The sequence below is a fragment of the Ipomoea nil genome, unplaced genomic scaffold, assembly GCF_001879475.1.
Source record: "Ipomoea nil cultivar Tokyo-kokei standard unplaced genomic scaffold, Asagao_1.1 scaffold3087, whole genome shotgun sequence".
In the NCBI taxonomy this organism is placed as follows: Eukaryota; Viridiplantae; Streptophyta; class Magnoliopsida; order Solanales; family Convolvulaceae; genus Ipomoea; species Ipomoea nil.
The window spans coordinates 2,019,175-2,035,551 of record NW_017619515.1 but is presented as its reverse complement, the minus strand read 5'-3'; the positions used below and the strand labels follow the sequence as shown (position 1 = coordinate 2,035,551).

The 16,377-nt window shown below is 36.4% G+C and overlaps 2 protein-coding genes and 1 long non-coding RNA gene across 3 annotated transcripts in view; 1 reads left to right on the top strand and 2 right to left on the bottom strand.

Moving 5' to 3' along the window:
• Window positions 1–7: 7 nt before the first annotated feature.
• On the bottom strand, window positions 8–3,003 carry LOC109166329 (putative late blight resistance protein homolog R1B-17). The gene is made up of 5 exons (XM_019315293.1): window positions 1,528–3,003; window position 1,466; window positions 439–1,352; window positions 138–196; window positions 8–65 (listed from the first exon to the last, which is right to left on the bottom strand). The coding sequence occupies exons 1-4, from the start codon at window positions 2,989–2,991 to the stop codon at window positions 152–154; spliced, it is 2,424 nt and encodes an 807-aa protein (XP_019170838.1). The 5' UTR covers window positions 2,992–3,003; the 3' UTR covers window positions 8–65; window positions 138–151.
• A 6,346-nt stretch (window positions 3,004–9,349) lies between these two features.
• Window positions 9,350–12,156, top strand: LOC109166127 (putative late blight resistance protein homolog R1B-16). Its single transcript, XM_019315012.1, has 2 exons — window positions 9,350–11,923; window positions 12,082–12,156. Exons 1-2 carry the CDS (start codon window positions 9,377–9,379, stop codon window positions 12,154–12,156), a joined length of 2,622 nt encoding a protein of 873 aa, XP_019170557.1. The 5' UTR covers window positions 9,350–9,376.
• A 185-nt stretch (window positions 12,157–12,341) lies between these two features.
• Window positions 12,342–16,377, bottom strand: part of LOC109166334 — a 65,435-nt gene continuing 61,399 nt past the window's right edge. Inside the window, exon 3 of the long non-coding RNA XR_002051637.1 lies at window positions 12,342–12,391. This is a non-coding gene — a long non-coding RNA (uncharacterized LOC109166334). The remainder of the gene's footprint in view (window positions 12,392–16,377) is intronic.

Here is a 16,377-nt window from a genome sequence, read left to right as displayed (position 1 = left end):
ATCTCAGAAATTTGGCATTTCGTCACATCACTATCTTTTGTATGATTAAGAAAATCTTTGAGTACCTGAAAAATATTCTTTTCATATCAGAAGATCCACTGATTGAACCGTTATCATGTGAACAAACAAAAACATACCTTAGCTGAGCTTGTCATTCATCATCTAAAGGTATAGACTCTTCTCCAATGATTTTGAGCTGTATATGAAAAAGAGAATGCAAAATTAGATGAGATCAGACTACCAGAGGGAGAAAATTGCAATAGATTTTGTAAAGAAAATTAGCATGAATAGAAAAATAAATGCATAATAACTAATATAAGAATGAAATGAGATCAGCAGCAGAAAGATGAGATGATTTTGTAATCATTGAATTGAAAAATAAATTTGGAAATTTAAGAATGAATCATGCTAGCTGTACTGTACTAGGTTGCTTCTCACCTCAAAAAATTTGGTTCTATACTCATGGTGTTTAAATACTTCAATACGCTTTGCAGAAGTGATAACGGACGGACAACACCGCTGCAACTCAATTGACTCCAAGCCAAAGCATCCAATCCTCATAGGGATTTCTTCCAAACAATAACAAAATTTTAAGACTAAGTGCTTAAGACGTGAAAATCCATAATTGACCGTCCATTGCTTTAGCTTTTTATTTTCAAGAAGCAAGAATTTTAATTGACAAAATCCTTCTTCTACTTTCCATACTTCTCCATGAAAGGCATTTTCTAATTTGAGAACCTCAAGCTGAGGCAACATTTCAATTGCCTTTAAATCCCTCTCTGAAAGGTCAGTACCGTTCAACCTCAACTTCTTTAGTTGTGAAGGAAACATAGATGGCATTGGAAGGGTTACAACGCAACCAAACGAAACTAAAATTGATAGTCCCTCAAGACGTTCCAAATATTCAAGATTATCCAAAATAATAAGATTATTGCGGGTAAATACAAAAACTTTCAATTTTTCAATGTTTGGAAACCTGCAATATACTCCTGCTCTACAATGAGGTGAACACACCCAAGATAATGTCCGCATATTATCTTTATCGATGCTTGGAGGATCAATCACATAAGATTTGTCAAGTTTAAGATGTCGTAACTGCGGTAACTCCCAAATTGTACAAGGCAAGTGGAGAGTAGGTGCTCCAAATTGGAATTCTTTACCAGAAACAACAAGTGACTGCAAGTTTCGATTGGTTGACACTACATACTCAAGACCCTCAAACCATTCAGATACAGATAGGTATCGCAGAAAAACTAAATCATGTAAGCGTGTTGGCACTCTTTGAAGAAACGAAGATGGAACAAAAGCCAAAATTCTAAGCAACTTGAAAGATACAAATATTTCAGCATCTTCTTGAAAGAAGAAAATGGAGCGAGGGTTGTTTGTTCTTAACAACACATAATAGTCAAATTTATGTGTGTATAAGCTTAACCAGCGGCATGAATTTGCAAACATGCCAAATGACCCTCGTGGAAGTTGCAGAGTATTTAAAGCACAAAAAATGCCCTCTTTTTGAGCTTCTCTTACGCAAAAGCTATGCAAGGCACTATGCATTCTACAATTTTTAATTTTTCCAGAAGAACTCCAAGTGTCGATTAAAATAAGACTTCTATCAATAAATTCTTTTAAATACTCATAAGCTTGACTTTCTAACTCCTTGCCCTCCAATGGATTAATAAATCCTTCAGCAATCCATAACCTAATAAGTAGTTTCACGTTGATTGCACTGCGTTTTGGGAAGACTCCAAAATATAGAAAACAAGCTTTTAAGTATTGTGGCAATTGATTGTAAGTGTGGGTCAATGTCTTCCTATCTAGAACTCCAAGCAACTCTATTTCCTTTGCAACCTTCTTCCATTCTTGTTTTATGTTATCACACTTAGATAGACGTTTTGCAACTACAACAATTGAGTATGGCAATCCTTCGCATATCTCTATAACTTGGCTCCTAATTTCTTGAAATATAGGTGGTGCCTTATGTCTCTCCAATTTTAGAAAAGGGTTATTACAAAATAAAGTCCAACTTTCTTCTGGATTTAGCAATGTCATGTTATGAATAATATTGGTATTTGAGTAAACATAATTACCCTCCCTCCTTAAAAAATGCCTAGTGGTTATCACTATGCGACTTCCATTATAATTGTCAGGAAGACAACTTCTTAGAACATACCAATCTTGATTGTTCCATAAGTTATCCAAAACTATTAGATATCTCTTACCATTCAAGCACTTGAATACCTGGTTAGCTGCTAGATCATCATCATCATCAGGAATCCTTCCCTTTTTTATTTCTTCTGCCTCTGCTAGTACTGTCCAAAGAAGGGTGTGTAGAATTTGGCTCAAGCTGTGTCCATCAGGCATAGAAACCCATCTTCGTACATCGAAATAGGATGCAACTACTGGATCTTGATAGACACTACTAATTAAAGTTGTTTTCCCAATGCCGACCATCCCAACAATTGAGACCGCTTTTAGTTTCTCATCAAATCTCACGAGTTTGTCAATTATCCGCTCACGATCACCGCGTCGACCCACCATAAAATTAGTGGGCTCCGAAGCCGAAGCATGTTTTAAGCAAGGAATCATCAGTAGTGGTCCTTCACTTTCATTCACCACTTCAGTTTCCTTGCTTTTCTCCAGCAACTCCGCTGCGTTTTCTGCTGCTTCTCCCAAGGTTTGATGGAGTTGCTGATAAGCTTTTTGTTGATCCTCTCCGTTCTTGGCCAGAAGAAAGTTGCTTAGTTGCATTTCGATGCGGTCTTCGGCATTCAGTGCAAAGTCTCTGATCTGTATCTCCAGATCTCTGATTGCAGTGCCACCCCTTGCCCCAGATTTCTTCTGCACAAAACCTTGCAAAGATGAAAGCTTTTCATACAAAGATTCCATTGATACAAACCCCCCTTCATCATCAAGAGGAACCCTGCTTGGATTTGGTTGCAGAAACTCTAGCTTAATTGTTGCCATCAGAGAAGTCAAAGCAACACAAGCCATCTCTATAGATGAGATCTCTCTTAGCTTTCAATTCTAAGTATTCAGATAACAAGTTTTTTTTTTTTGCTCTCTTTCAAAATATTCAGATCTGCATGAGTATTGAGTGGGTGTGGCCACAACCCTCCAAACATTGCATAAAAAGACGAAGGTGGTCTCATCTGCTCTGCTTGTTAAAATATTGTTTTAATTTCTCTCTCATCTGTAAAACTGTCTCCGATCCACCAATGCTGCACATTGAAGTATTAATAAATCAATAATGCCAACAACTTTTAAATTAATATATACTGTCCAGGGCACCAATATCAAAATGTCCACTGCCTAGCTAGCTTGCATAATATTAATCACCATCGCCAGACTCCCACCACCGTCACTTCTGCATAATATTAAGGTTATCAATATGTGTGGGGGATACTAAGTAACTCTTTTAAATGGGATGAAATAATATTGACTATTTATACTTCAGTAGACGTACTCTATTTACCATACTGTGGCCTATATGCATGTGCACTTTTTGACCTTGACCTTTACATTAAGTTTTTACTCCTCCCTACTTTAATTTTTAGTAAATGGATTTAAGGGTATTATTATATAAATATATAGTATTAAAATTGTAACTTATGAAATTTATTTATATTTATACTTTGTATTTTTAAATTTAATTTGTAACTTTGTGATTTTTTTCCTTTCTATAATTATAGTTATAGTGAGATTTGTAATATAGATTGATTTGTGATTCATGTCAAATTTTGAATCTATTTCAATTCTATTCGAGTAATTTACTACTTATATTTAAAATGTGTTATTTTGTGAGCTTTTATAATGAGTTATGTATATGTAATATATTTTGTGATTTTTTTATGAAAAATATTTTAAAACATAATTTAATTAGTTTTTTTTTTTAATGAATTATCTAGTTAATCTAGCTAGTTTAATTTAGAAGTCCTATTGTGTGTCATTGTATTCAAATTAATCTAGAAAAATTTGAAATTGATCTAAAAGAAAAAGTATTTATAAATATGATATCAATATAGATGATGTGTGGTTTATTATGTGTTTTTATATATTTAAATTATTTTATCTAATTAATTATGTTTCATATTTTATTATGAATATCTTTTATCACGTTTAGAGTATTTTGATTTTTTTGCTACGAATAATTAAGATTTTATGATATGCTTATATTTGTAAGTTTTGTTTTATAAATTTTTATTAAAAATTACTTTATTATTTGTTATAATAATGTAATTCTCTATAAGCTCATTTGGTTTTAAATTATTTATTTATTTTTATAAACCATAATTCTTTATTTATAAAAGTACTGTTGCGGTTATTGATTATTTTGGATTTAGGAATGCATCTAAAATTGTTTTCATGTATATATGTATAATTGTTAGAAACTTATGGATCTTATCTCAAGTTATTTGACATTAGTTATAAATTGTTTTTGCTTATTTAATTTAAAGTTTAGTTATAAAAATATATATTAATTTAAATTTTAGTTATAAAAAGTCTTTAAAAGTCATGTGATATTCAAAAAGTTATAAATTTGTATAGACTTTTTAATTTTATGGTGATGTTGCAAGTCCAAATAGCTACGAGAGTGATATTTGGACACTTTTGTGCATCCCACATACCCTATGCCTTGTTTAACTCCCTAATCTTTAGTACAATATTTGACATCTTAGCTTGAATCAGCCAAGTCCCGGTCCTTTGTTTGACTTGTTTTATTTGTTATTAGCTTAATCCTATCAAACCAACTCATTAAGGATAGACCTAGCTTCTACAATGATAGTTTTGTTTTGTACTTAACTCTACTTTGAATCAATTCCTAACATTACAAGAGTCATCTCCAGTGGAACGATATCTTAACTCTATACTGTGATTTGATAGTTGATAGATATGTGAAAATCGTCTTTATTACCGTTCCACTGCCACTTGAATCACCTTATTTTGACATTCCTAACTTGAGATATGATCAAAATATCGAAATATCGCTAGCAGAGAAAAACATAGCAGAATGGTGTCACGCTGGTGGTCACACCGAGACCACCAGTCTGATCCATGTTCTTCACTTTAAAATGTATCTTTCTTCATCTCCTTTGTTCCTTTGGGTCTATAGGTCATGTCATGATACTTCCAACTAGTTTTTTTTTTTTTTTTTTTTTTTTTTTTTTTTTTTTTTTTCACTTTCATGACCTCTCATGACTCCCGGAACACGCCTTTATGTCAATATGACTTCAAAACACATCCAATTGAGCTTCAATTTACATGATGTTACAATAATGCCTCCAAATCACCCAAATTACATAAAAGACTCAAATAAGCACATACTATATATAAAAAACAGAATGCAAAGAATGAATTGAAGAAAGTGAAATGAGATATTAATATTGAAGGATATGATAACAAGGCTAAACACATGTAAAGAAAATTATATTGAACAGAAATTGAAATTTATAAACGGAAGTAAGAATGAATCATGTGCTTAAGACATGTAAACACTCTGACCTCAAAATTTTCATTTCCAAACTCTCTGCAGAATCAATGAGGGCACAATAACACTGCTGCAACTCAATTGACTTCAAGAAAACAATATCTTCCAAGATATAAGGGATTTCATCCAAACAATAACAAAATCTGAAGACTAATTAAGTGCTTAATACATGTAAACATTCTGATTCATCATCTGAAGCTATAAACTCTTGTGTTTGTGTACACTCTGATTAGCACAGTAACGGTTTCGGTTTGAATAGAACCGTGGTCACCCTAAGATGGAGAGGCGTAAAGGTTGGAACTTGGTATACGGTTGGAATCTGGGCGTGTCTTGTTGTATGGCCTGGCTTGTTATTGTTGTTACTTTGCTTTGTATTGCATGTTGTGTCTTTATGCTTCATGTCGTGTTGTGTCTATTGTTATGCCTTGAGTCTGATTCCCGGTTTTAAAGCTAGAGTTGTTAGGACTATATTATGTATTCCCAAGTCTCAAAATGGTTTTCTTATATCTATATGTATGGTACTCAACGGGTGGGAGTGACTTGCTTAGCATTATTCGCTAACGGTTGTAATACCGCATGTTTTTCAGGTACTGATTAGTTGATCGAGAGCGCGCTAGAAAGAGTTGCGGTTCCTAGCTTAGTTAGTATTTAGCTTAGTTAGTCGGCCTGTGAGCCATGCTTGTATTCGGATGATGTTTACGGATTATACTTTGTTTAGATAATTTAGCTTGTGCATCTAGGTTCTCTAGCTTAGATGTGGCATAGCACCCCAACTTTAATGTTTAGCTTCCGCTCTGTTTGGGTATTAATAATAGTCTTGCCTTCATTTCATAAGCTTTAATGTTTTAATTTATGTTGAAATTTGGAGGTGTTACAGTCCAGGCTTGCTCCTGGCCCATAATAGCTAATCCCGTTAGGGTAATGGTTACTGAGTTGGTGTTGTGTCCTTGTTTGGGCATATGATCGCTATTGGCTGGCCTGTGTGCCATTTTTTCGGGCCTGCGTGCCATCTTGCTTTATTTTGGCCTGTGTGCCCTTTTGCAGTAGGCAGCCTATGTGCCCTCTTTGTTCTGTTTGGTAGTTGTTTGGTTTTTTGGGGCTCCTATCTATTTATGGATAGTCCTAAAAACATCCATTATGCTGCCGGATTTTTGCAAAATTGGTGCATTGCAAGATCAGCGTGTTTTAGCCAGTCGATAGCCTTACGCCATGGGGTGACATACGTTATGTTGTCAAGCTTCCGACGGCTACCGGTAGACTTGAAGTTTAGAGGAGGATTCTGCATCTCCATTTCTGCAACTCTTTTATTATTATTTTATTTATGTTTAGACCTAGCATATTATTTGGGCTTGCGTCCATTCTTTTATTTTTCTTTAGACCTGGCGTGTTACTTGGGCTTCGGTCCATTCTTTGTTTAAGTTCCTCTAGATTAGTATAGGCTCCTTCTTGAGGCCTCAGTATGTTTTACGGTCACTTTTGGACCATCATTTGTAAGACCTTTTAGTTCCTTTGATTAATAAAGTTTATTGTGGTGTCAAAAAAAAAACAGATAATGAAGATTGAAGAAATTGAAAAATGAATTTTTGTTTTAATAAAAGGAACCAAACACTTCACAAAGACACAAACTGTCAACAATGTGGAGCAAATCATAGTCAACAAAGACTAAAAAATAAAAAAGACTTTCGTTCATACTTTGACCAACACATTGAGATGTTACAAATTATTAACGCCTCCACTGAGGCTCAAACTCGTAACCTTCCAAATGGAAGTCCAACCCGGGTACCATTAGACCACATAGTCTTAATAATTTAGCAGTTTGTCCTTAATAATTTAGCAAATCAAAATAAATTTTTGATGTTTATAAGTAATTGATCAAAAGAGCCACTTTTAACATAATTAAAGGTGAAAAAGTTGTATAGAGCAATAATTTATGGACCGAGTCTACAATTTAACCATAATTGGTGGATTAAAATTGTCATTTTTTAATATATAATTTTTTTAAAAAAAAGTAGTCAAAAATTTAAAATTTTCGGTAAGAAATTGCGTTTCAAAACACATTGGGGATTCAACTAAAAAAAGTTCGTTAATATTATTGATCACCAACAAGCATTGTTGAAAATTTTTAATGGTTAGATTGCCAGACGAGTAGCTAGATTACTTTTAAATGATTGTCATAATTTTTTTTTTGTTAAATTTCGATATGTTGGTGAGGGCGGATGTTTATGCCCGAGGTTTGGCCATCCTCCACTTCATTAATACATTCTTCACTATATATAGGATAAATTGTCTGAAAAACTGAAAAAAGAGAAAGAAAGAAATTTTTTTGTTGCAAGAAAACAAATCAACTTTCATTATCAAAGTAGACAAAATTTTATGGTTGTTAAAAAATTTTCTATCAACATGACTATTATTCTTCCAAAAGGTTGAACCCCAACCCTAAGGGCATCAACATGACTATTATTGCCCGTGAGGGCGGATGTGTATGCTGGTTCTTGCCTCTTTCTCTTCACTATTCCCCTTCTCTCTATCCTACTTAGCACCCAAAAGTCCAACTATTGTGGTTACTCTTAATTAGTATATAATTTCAATGAATACTATTGGCCTTCTTTTCAAGAAAATATTTTATTGAGAAAATTTTGTTTCTCAAATTTGAAGAAAACACATATTCAAGATTTCAATTGATAATCAAAAGCTATAATATAATTATAATACCCCAAATTCTAACACTAGAGCTTATGGATCGTTATAAGCTTAAACAAAAGGATTACAAAAGTTCCAATCATCAAATTAAGATAAAGATTAAAATCCTTAGAACACTCATGGGGATGCTATCGTCGCAACTATCCATTCATGAATAACTGCAAGGCTAATTAATCTAAACAAATAAAAAATACCAGGATAAACAAACGAGGATTCAAAGGACCCTGATGTCTAACCATCATATAAACTAAGAGATAAGGCTATTCCAAATGCAATTAGACGAGAGGGTTCGCCCAGCTTTTGATCTAAGAGCATTATAAGCCGAAGCGAAAGAGAAGTCTGCGAAAGAATCGTCTGATTTGGACATTTCTACACCAAGATATGATCAAGATACTAGACCCTCGACGAGTTGGGTGGGAGAAGAATACTTCATGCTATTTTGCACCAATTCATTCTTCCATAATTATACTTTTACAACTTTGATTGGGTTACTTACACGGTCCGATTGGGCTGCGTATATGAACTAGGTCACCATATATCCTGGGCCTTTTATCTTTATGGGCCGTAATACCATATCCAACAATGTGTATTATGTTAGGAGTTTATGTGTATTCTACTATACAATTCTGTACATACAAAACAGGGAATTTATTGTGCCCTCTGAAGCACGATATTACAATTGGTGCCTTTTGGGGTAGGTATGGTTAGGACGAAATCCACTATTAATGTTGATTAGTACACATTTCAACCTACTCTATTTAGTACTAGTGAAACACAAATTAAATATAAGAGGGAAGGATGAGGTCGAGAAGTTAACTAAGGGTGAATAATTTGGTCCGGAGGTGAACTAAAGACCAGAAATGATGGGGTTGGAGAGCTCCCATTGAAGTGGCTTAGGCTGGGAGCCAAAAGTCCTCTTCACAGTATTGGTGCCCCGGACAGTGATTATTTATATATCAATATAGTACTTCAATCTGCACCATTGGTGGATCGGAGACAGTTTTACAGATGAGAGAAATATTAAAACAATATTTTAAGAGCACCTTCATCTTTTTATGCAATGTTTGGAGGGTTGTGGACACACCCACTCAATACTCATTCATTGAGAAAACTAAACAATTAAGCAGATCTGACTAATTTGAAAGAGAGAGAGAGAGAGAATACTTTGAATTGAAAGAGAGATCTATCAAGATGGCTTGTGTTGCTTTGACTTCTCTGATGGCAACAATTAAGCTAGAGTTTCTGCAACCAAATCCAAGCAGGGTTCCTCTTGATAATAAAGGGTTTATATCAATGAAATGTTTCTATGAAGACCTTTCATCTTTGCAAGATTTTGTGCAGGAGAAATCCGAGGGAGGGGGTGGCACTGCAATCAGAGAACTGGAGATACAGATGAGAGACTTTGCACTGGATGCCGAAGACCACATTGAAATACAACTAAGCAACTTTCTTCTGGCCAAAAACGGGGAGGATCAACAAAAAGCTTATCAGCAACTCCATCAAACCTTGGGAGAAGCAGCAGAAAAAGCAGTGGAGTTGCTGGCAAAAAGCAAGGAAACTGAAGTGGTGAATGAAAGTGAAGGAGCACTGATTCCTTGGTTAAAACATGATTCGGCTTCGGAGCCCAGCAATGTTATGGTCGGTCGTCACCGTGATCGTGAGCTGATAATGAACAAATTCATTTCGATGTGGTCGTTTCTTACAGAACTAAAAGTGGTCTCAATTGTTGGGATGCACGGCATTGGGAAAACAACTTTAATTAGTAGTGTCTATCAAGATCCAGATGTTGCATCGTGTTTCGTTGTACGAAGATGGGTTTCTATGCCTGTGGCTGGGGGATTCAATAACGTGAGCCAACTGCTACACACCCTTCTTTGGACACTACTAGCAGAGGCAGATGATGAAATTAAAAAGGGAATCATTCCTGATGATGATCTAGCAGCTAAGCTGGTATACAAATGCTTGAAAGGTAAGAGATATCTAATTGTTTTGGATAACTTATGGAACAATCAAGCTTGGTTTGCTATCCGGAATTGTTTCCCTGATGATACAAATGGAAGTCGTATAGTGATAACCACTACACAGGGGAATTGTTATGATTATGATTATGTTCATAACATGACTTTACTAAATCCAGAAGAAAGTTGGGCTTTGTTTTGTAAAAATCCTTTTCTGGAATTGAAAAACCATATGGCAGCACCTAAATTTGAAGAAATTAGGAGCCAAGTTGTAGAGATATGTGAAGGATTGCCGTACTCAATTCTTGTAGTTGCAAAACGTCTATCTAAGTGTGACAACATAAAACAAGAATGGAAGAAGGTTCAAAAGGAAATAGAGTTGCTTGGAGTTCTAGATAGGAAAGCACTGACCCACACTTACAATCAATTGTCACAACACTTAAAAGTTTGTTTTCTATATTTTGGAGTCTTCCCAAAACGCAGTGCAATCAAAGTGAAACTACTTATTAGGTTATGGATTGCTGAAGGATTTATTAATTCGTTGGTGGGCCGCCAAAGGTTAGAAAGTCAAGCTTATGAGTATTTACAAGAGTTCATTGATAGAAGTCTTATTCTAATTGACAATTGGAGTTCTTCTGGAAAAATTAAGAATTGTAGGATGCATAGTGCCTTGCATACCTTTTGTGTAAGAGAAGCTCAGAAAGAGGGCATTTTTTGTGCTTTAAATACTCTGCAACTTCCACGAGGATCATTTGGCATGTTTGCAAATTCATGTCGCTGGTTAAGCTTATACACACATAAATTTGACTATTATGTGTTGTTAAGAACAAACAACCCTCGCTCCATTTTTTTCTTTCAAGAAGATGCTGAAATATCTGTATCTTTCGAGTTGCTAAGAGTTTTGGCTTTTGTTCCATCTTCATTTCTTCAAAGAGTGCCAGCACGCTTACATGATTTAGTGTTTTTGAGATACCTATCTGTTACAGAATGGTTTGAGGGTCTTGATTATGTAGTGTCAACCAATCAAAACTTGCAGACACTTGTCATTTCTAGTAAAGAGTCCCAACGTGGAACACCTACTATCCATTTGCCTTCAACAATTTGGAAGTTACCGCAGCTACAACATCTTGAACTTGACAATTCTTATGTGATTGATCCTCCAAGCATGGATAAAGATAATATGCAAACATTATCTTGGGTGTGTTCATCAACTCATTATAGAGCAGGAGTATATTGCAGGTTTCCAAACATTGAAAAATTGAAAGTCTTTGTATTTTGCAGCAATCCTATTATTTTGGATAATCTTGAATATTTGGAACGCCTTAAGAGTTTATCAATTTCAGTTTTGTTTGGTTGCGTTGTAACCCTTCCAAAGCCATCTATGTTTCCTTCCCAACTAAAGAAGTTGAGTTTGAAGGGTACTAACCTTTCAGAGAGGGATTTAAAGGCAATTGAAATGTTGCCTAAGCTTGAGACTCTCAAATTAGAAAATGCCGTTCATGTAAAAGTATGGAAAGTAGAAAAAGGATTTTTTCAATTAGAATTTTTGCTTCTTGAAAAAAATATGCTCAAGCAATGGATGATCGATGATGAATCCTTCCCACATCTTAAGCACTTAGTCTTAAGATTTTGTTATTGTTTGCAAGAAATCCCTATGGCTATGAAAAATATTGATACCTTGGAGTCAATTGAGTTGCAGCGGTGTTGTCCGTCCGTTATCACTTCTGCAAAGTGGATACAAAAATGGCAACAAGATCATTATCGAAACTTTATTTTAGAGGTTAGAAGCTACCTATTTATATTTTTACATTTCCATATATTTTTCTATTCAATGCTTACAAAATCATCTCATCTTTATGCTGCTATTTCTCCGATCCTTCTATTGCAATTTTCTCCCAGTCTGATCTCATCTAATTTTGCATTCTCTTTTTCATATAGCTCAAAATCATTGGAGAAGAGTCTATACCTTCTCAGATGATGAATGACAAGCTAAGGTATGGATGCGAGAATTGAATCACAAAATTTGGTTGCATGTTATCTGTCCTTTCTCACTGCATATATGTTTTCATTCTTATATTAGTTATTATGCATTTATTTTTCTATTCATGCTAATTTCTTTACTTTACAAAACCTATTGCAATTTTCTCCCTCTCATCTCATTTTGCATTCTCTTTTTTCATATAGATCAAAATCAATGGAGAAGATGTATATACCTTCAGATGATGAATGACAAGCTAAGGTATGGATCCTAGAATTGAAAGAAAAAATTTGGTTGCCAACTATATATACATACATACAAAAATCGCACCGGAGTTAAACTACTATGGATGCTCTAATGGATCTACGGGGCATATGGTTGATGAATGTCTAAAACTAATGCTTTTTCCTTGCACATTTTGATATTTTTACTGGTTAATCATTATATTATGGAGCCAATTTGGTAACTTATGGAATGATTGTTTGTGCTTAGGTGACTTGACAAGAAAATGATGTTTTGAGCCAAACATTGAGTTATTTGATCAAGATTTCAAGTCATCATAGCATGAGGATATTTTTGTGAGGCAAAATGAAGAAAAGAAGATTGAACAACACTCTTTCATGTGCTAAATATTTGTGCCTTAGTGGTCTTGATGATATAGGTAATTCAATGCAAAGGCAAAGCAAAAGATAGTAAGGTGGCATTTCTCGCCCAGATTGGCGCTGTCTCCGTATTTTGACCATATTTCGGTCAAGGAGTATCCAAATCAAGTGATTTTTATATCATTCGAAAGCTAACTTCAAGGGCTACAACTTTGATGAAGACAACAAATGCTAATTCAATGGTTTTGGGGGTGAAAAATAGCCTAGAAGTCGGAGCAGGTGCACAGATTTCGTCTGTGGCACACCCGTGGCCACTGGGCAGTATACGCTGCATTTCTGGCCACGGGTGAAGCCACACCCGTGGCCAGCCTCTGCAACCCAAACCAGACCCGTTTTTGCCCTTTAAAAGAGGATTTTTTTCACCCCAAAAACACACTTTTCATTTCCCTTTCACTCTATAGCTAGGGTTAACTTTAGAATAGCTTAGATAGGTGTAGATTGGTTGTTTCTTTCCATTTCCAAGCTCAAGAACATTGCAAATCTTGGATTTCAAGGCTTCAATAGAGAAGTTTTCTTATTCATCTCTTCTCTTTACTTGGATTATTTGGGTGATCTAGGGTCCTTGTGCTTATTGTACCACCATTTCCCCCCTCGTGCTTTATTTTCTTTCACATCGAGGACGATGTAGCCTTTAAGTGTGGAGGAGGGGATAATTTGGGCGTTTTCTTAAAAAAAAAATGAACTTTTTGAAACCTTGCTTGGATGACTCATTCTGTTTTGTGTTGAATAAATTGCCTTTATATACTTGAATTTGTGATTACTCCCCTTTGTTGGTTTGTGGTTTGCTTGGTGGAACTTGTTACAATGCAACTTGTGATTGATGAGTCAAGGTGTTACACATGATTGATCTATTCCCTTTGTAACACCCCGTGTTACGGCCTTCAATCCCGGATTAATTATTTAATTAATCCCGTTAATAATAATTAAATATGATTTAATTCGGTTATGTTTCCCTTTAATTAATTAATAAGGCCCACCATGAACCGTGGGCCCTTGCCTAAATTAGAGCCTTAAGCCTATTAGGAATAAAGAAAGTAAACCTTTTACTATTCAGATTCTGATTAGGAATCCTAGACCTAGTTATCTATTAGGAATAAAGGAAGTAGGTCTTTTACTATTCAGATTATGATTAGGATTCTCTTTAATTAATTAATATGGTCCACTATGGACCATAGAACCCAATCCTTAGTCCCAAAAGGAATAGAATTAGCAAGCCTATAATATTAGTTCCTAATTAGGACTCCTAAATATATAAATAGGGGACTTAAGAGGCACCTAGAACCCCCCATCACAATAAACGACTCACCATCCCAAAAGAGCTCCAAGAATTCCCTTAAAAGAAATCAAGAAAGCAAGAAAGCTTAAAGAAAGACCCTTCATAGCCAAGGAATTAATTAAGGCTAAGAGGTAACCCATGTCTCAACAAAACCTATTTTCATAGCTATGATTTCCCCCTTAGGGTTTCCCCATATTATTGTGTATTAATGACTTGTGATGATTATTGTTGATGATTGATGTGATGATCCCATGGGGGATCTTGATAATCTTGATATTGGGAGATTCTTGATAATTATGATATTCTTGATGATTATATGGAGTTCTTGATGATTATGTGTTGTTCTTGATAATTGGGTGATGCTCTTGATGTTTATGTGTTATTCTTACCGAATCTTGCAATTAGAAGACGAACCGTATTCTTGTTAATATAAAAGTGATTAGAACCCTAGGTTGTATCGTATGATCTTATTCTTGGATTATCGGGTGGGGAAATCGCATGTTTGGGCGTTGATTATATTTAGAAAAGCATGATAGGTTGTGTGCCGTTCGTTTCTTGTATTTGATTCGTTAATTGTCTACGTGTTGTCGTTAATTACGTTGTAAAGTGTCTGAGCATGGTTTCGGGTTCCACAATTGTTCCCGGGGCGAAATTGTGTGATAAGAGTCAGTGGGGGGTAGGTGGGGGGGTAGGGGACCCGCCACCTACCCACGGCCGAGATTTCACTTCCGGCAGCGGGCAGCCGGCGGGCAGGCAGCTGCCCGCCGGCGACCCGCTGCCCGGAACAGTAAAACCGGCGGGCAGCCGGTGGGTGGTCCCCACCCACCGGCTACCCGCTGGAAAATTCCCCCACCCGGGAGTTCGGCTTCCCCGTTTGATGTTCCCTCGATCCCCGTGGTGTCCCAACGGACTCCATTTATCGTGCCTATGTCTAGTTTGATATTTCGGGGACCGTTCGTAGGTTTACGAGTCTACTATATTGCATGCTAGTTGAATTGGTATCCCGTTGACCTAGGTGGAAGGAGTATGAACCCCTTAGGACTTTTCTTAGTATGTGAAGGATCACGCATAGGTTTTGTTATACGCTTTCTCCCCCTTCCCAATATGTAATGTGGGTTGCATGTGCTTGCTATGTGATATGTGTGTGTGTTACCCCAATTCGGTTGCGATCGGATTGGTTATCCTGAGCTGCGGTTCAGAAGCTGGCTGCGGTCAGATTGATACTCTTGGGCTGCGGTCCACCGTTTGGTTGCGATCAAACGTTTCTATACGAGCTGCGGTTCGTCTTCTTTCCTGGCTGCGGTCAGATGACATTCTCCTGGGCTGCGGTCCACTATTTGGTTGCGATCAAACACTATGATGAGCTGCGGTTCATCGGTCGGTTGCGATCGACCCCTCCGTATTGCGATACGGGGCAGGGTGCTGCAGGGCCGTGTCAGAGCTATATGCGCTGACCCTCATGTATGGGCATGCGATTGGTCCTGTGGCGCCAACAAAGTGCGCTATGTGTTGTGATATGGATGAGTGGTGATCATGAGTGTCTTGGGGGATGTGACTATGGGATTTATGTTGGGGATTGTTTATGTTGGGTTGTGACTATTGTTTATGCTTTGCCTTATCTGTCTTATCTGTTGTGAACTGCGTATGTTGTTATAACTGTTGCTCGTGTCTGGCCTTATCTGTCGACTCATTCCCGGTTTTAAAAGCTAGAGTTCGTAGGATATATCTTCATGCTCAAAATGGTTTTCGTATATCTATATATATCTCTATATGTATTGTATTTCAACGCGTTGGAGTGGGTTACCAGCATCTCTCGCTGAACAGATATATTTGGCTTTCAGGCACAGAAGAATAAGTCACTGGAGCGCGCTAGAACTTGGAACGTAGAAGTAGATAGTTTCCCTTTTCGGCCTGCGTGCCATGCTTATGCCTTTACATTATTGAGGATATTAGTTAGTTAGCCTGTGCACCTGAGTTCTCTAGCTCAGGTGTGGCATAGCACCCCATACTCTTGTATTATGTTTTGGGATTTAATGGGATTTCACCTTTATTTTATAAGTTTTGAATTTCTTGAAAATCTGGGGTGTTACAGTTGGTATCAGAGCTTAAGTTTGACCCTAGGATAAGACTCTTAAGACCGGACTTTAGGACACTAGGCTTGAACTCTAAGTACTTAGGAACATAGGATCCAGGAATCTTAGGACGCGCAGTAAGATTGTGAAACCTACACATAACCTCCCCTCACTTCATCCCTCTCTAACTTAAAGGAACCTCCCCCTACGCTTACCACACCAGGTAAGGGTGCGAATAGATAAGTT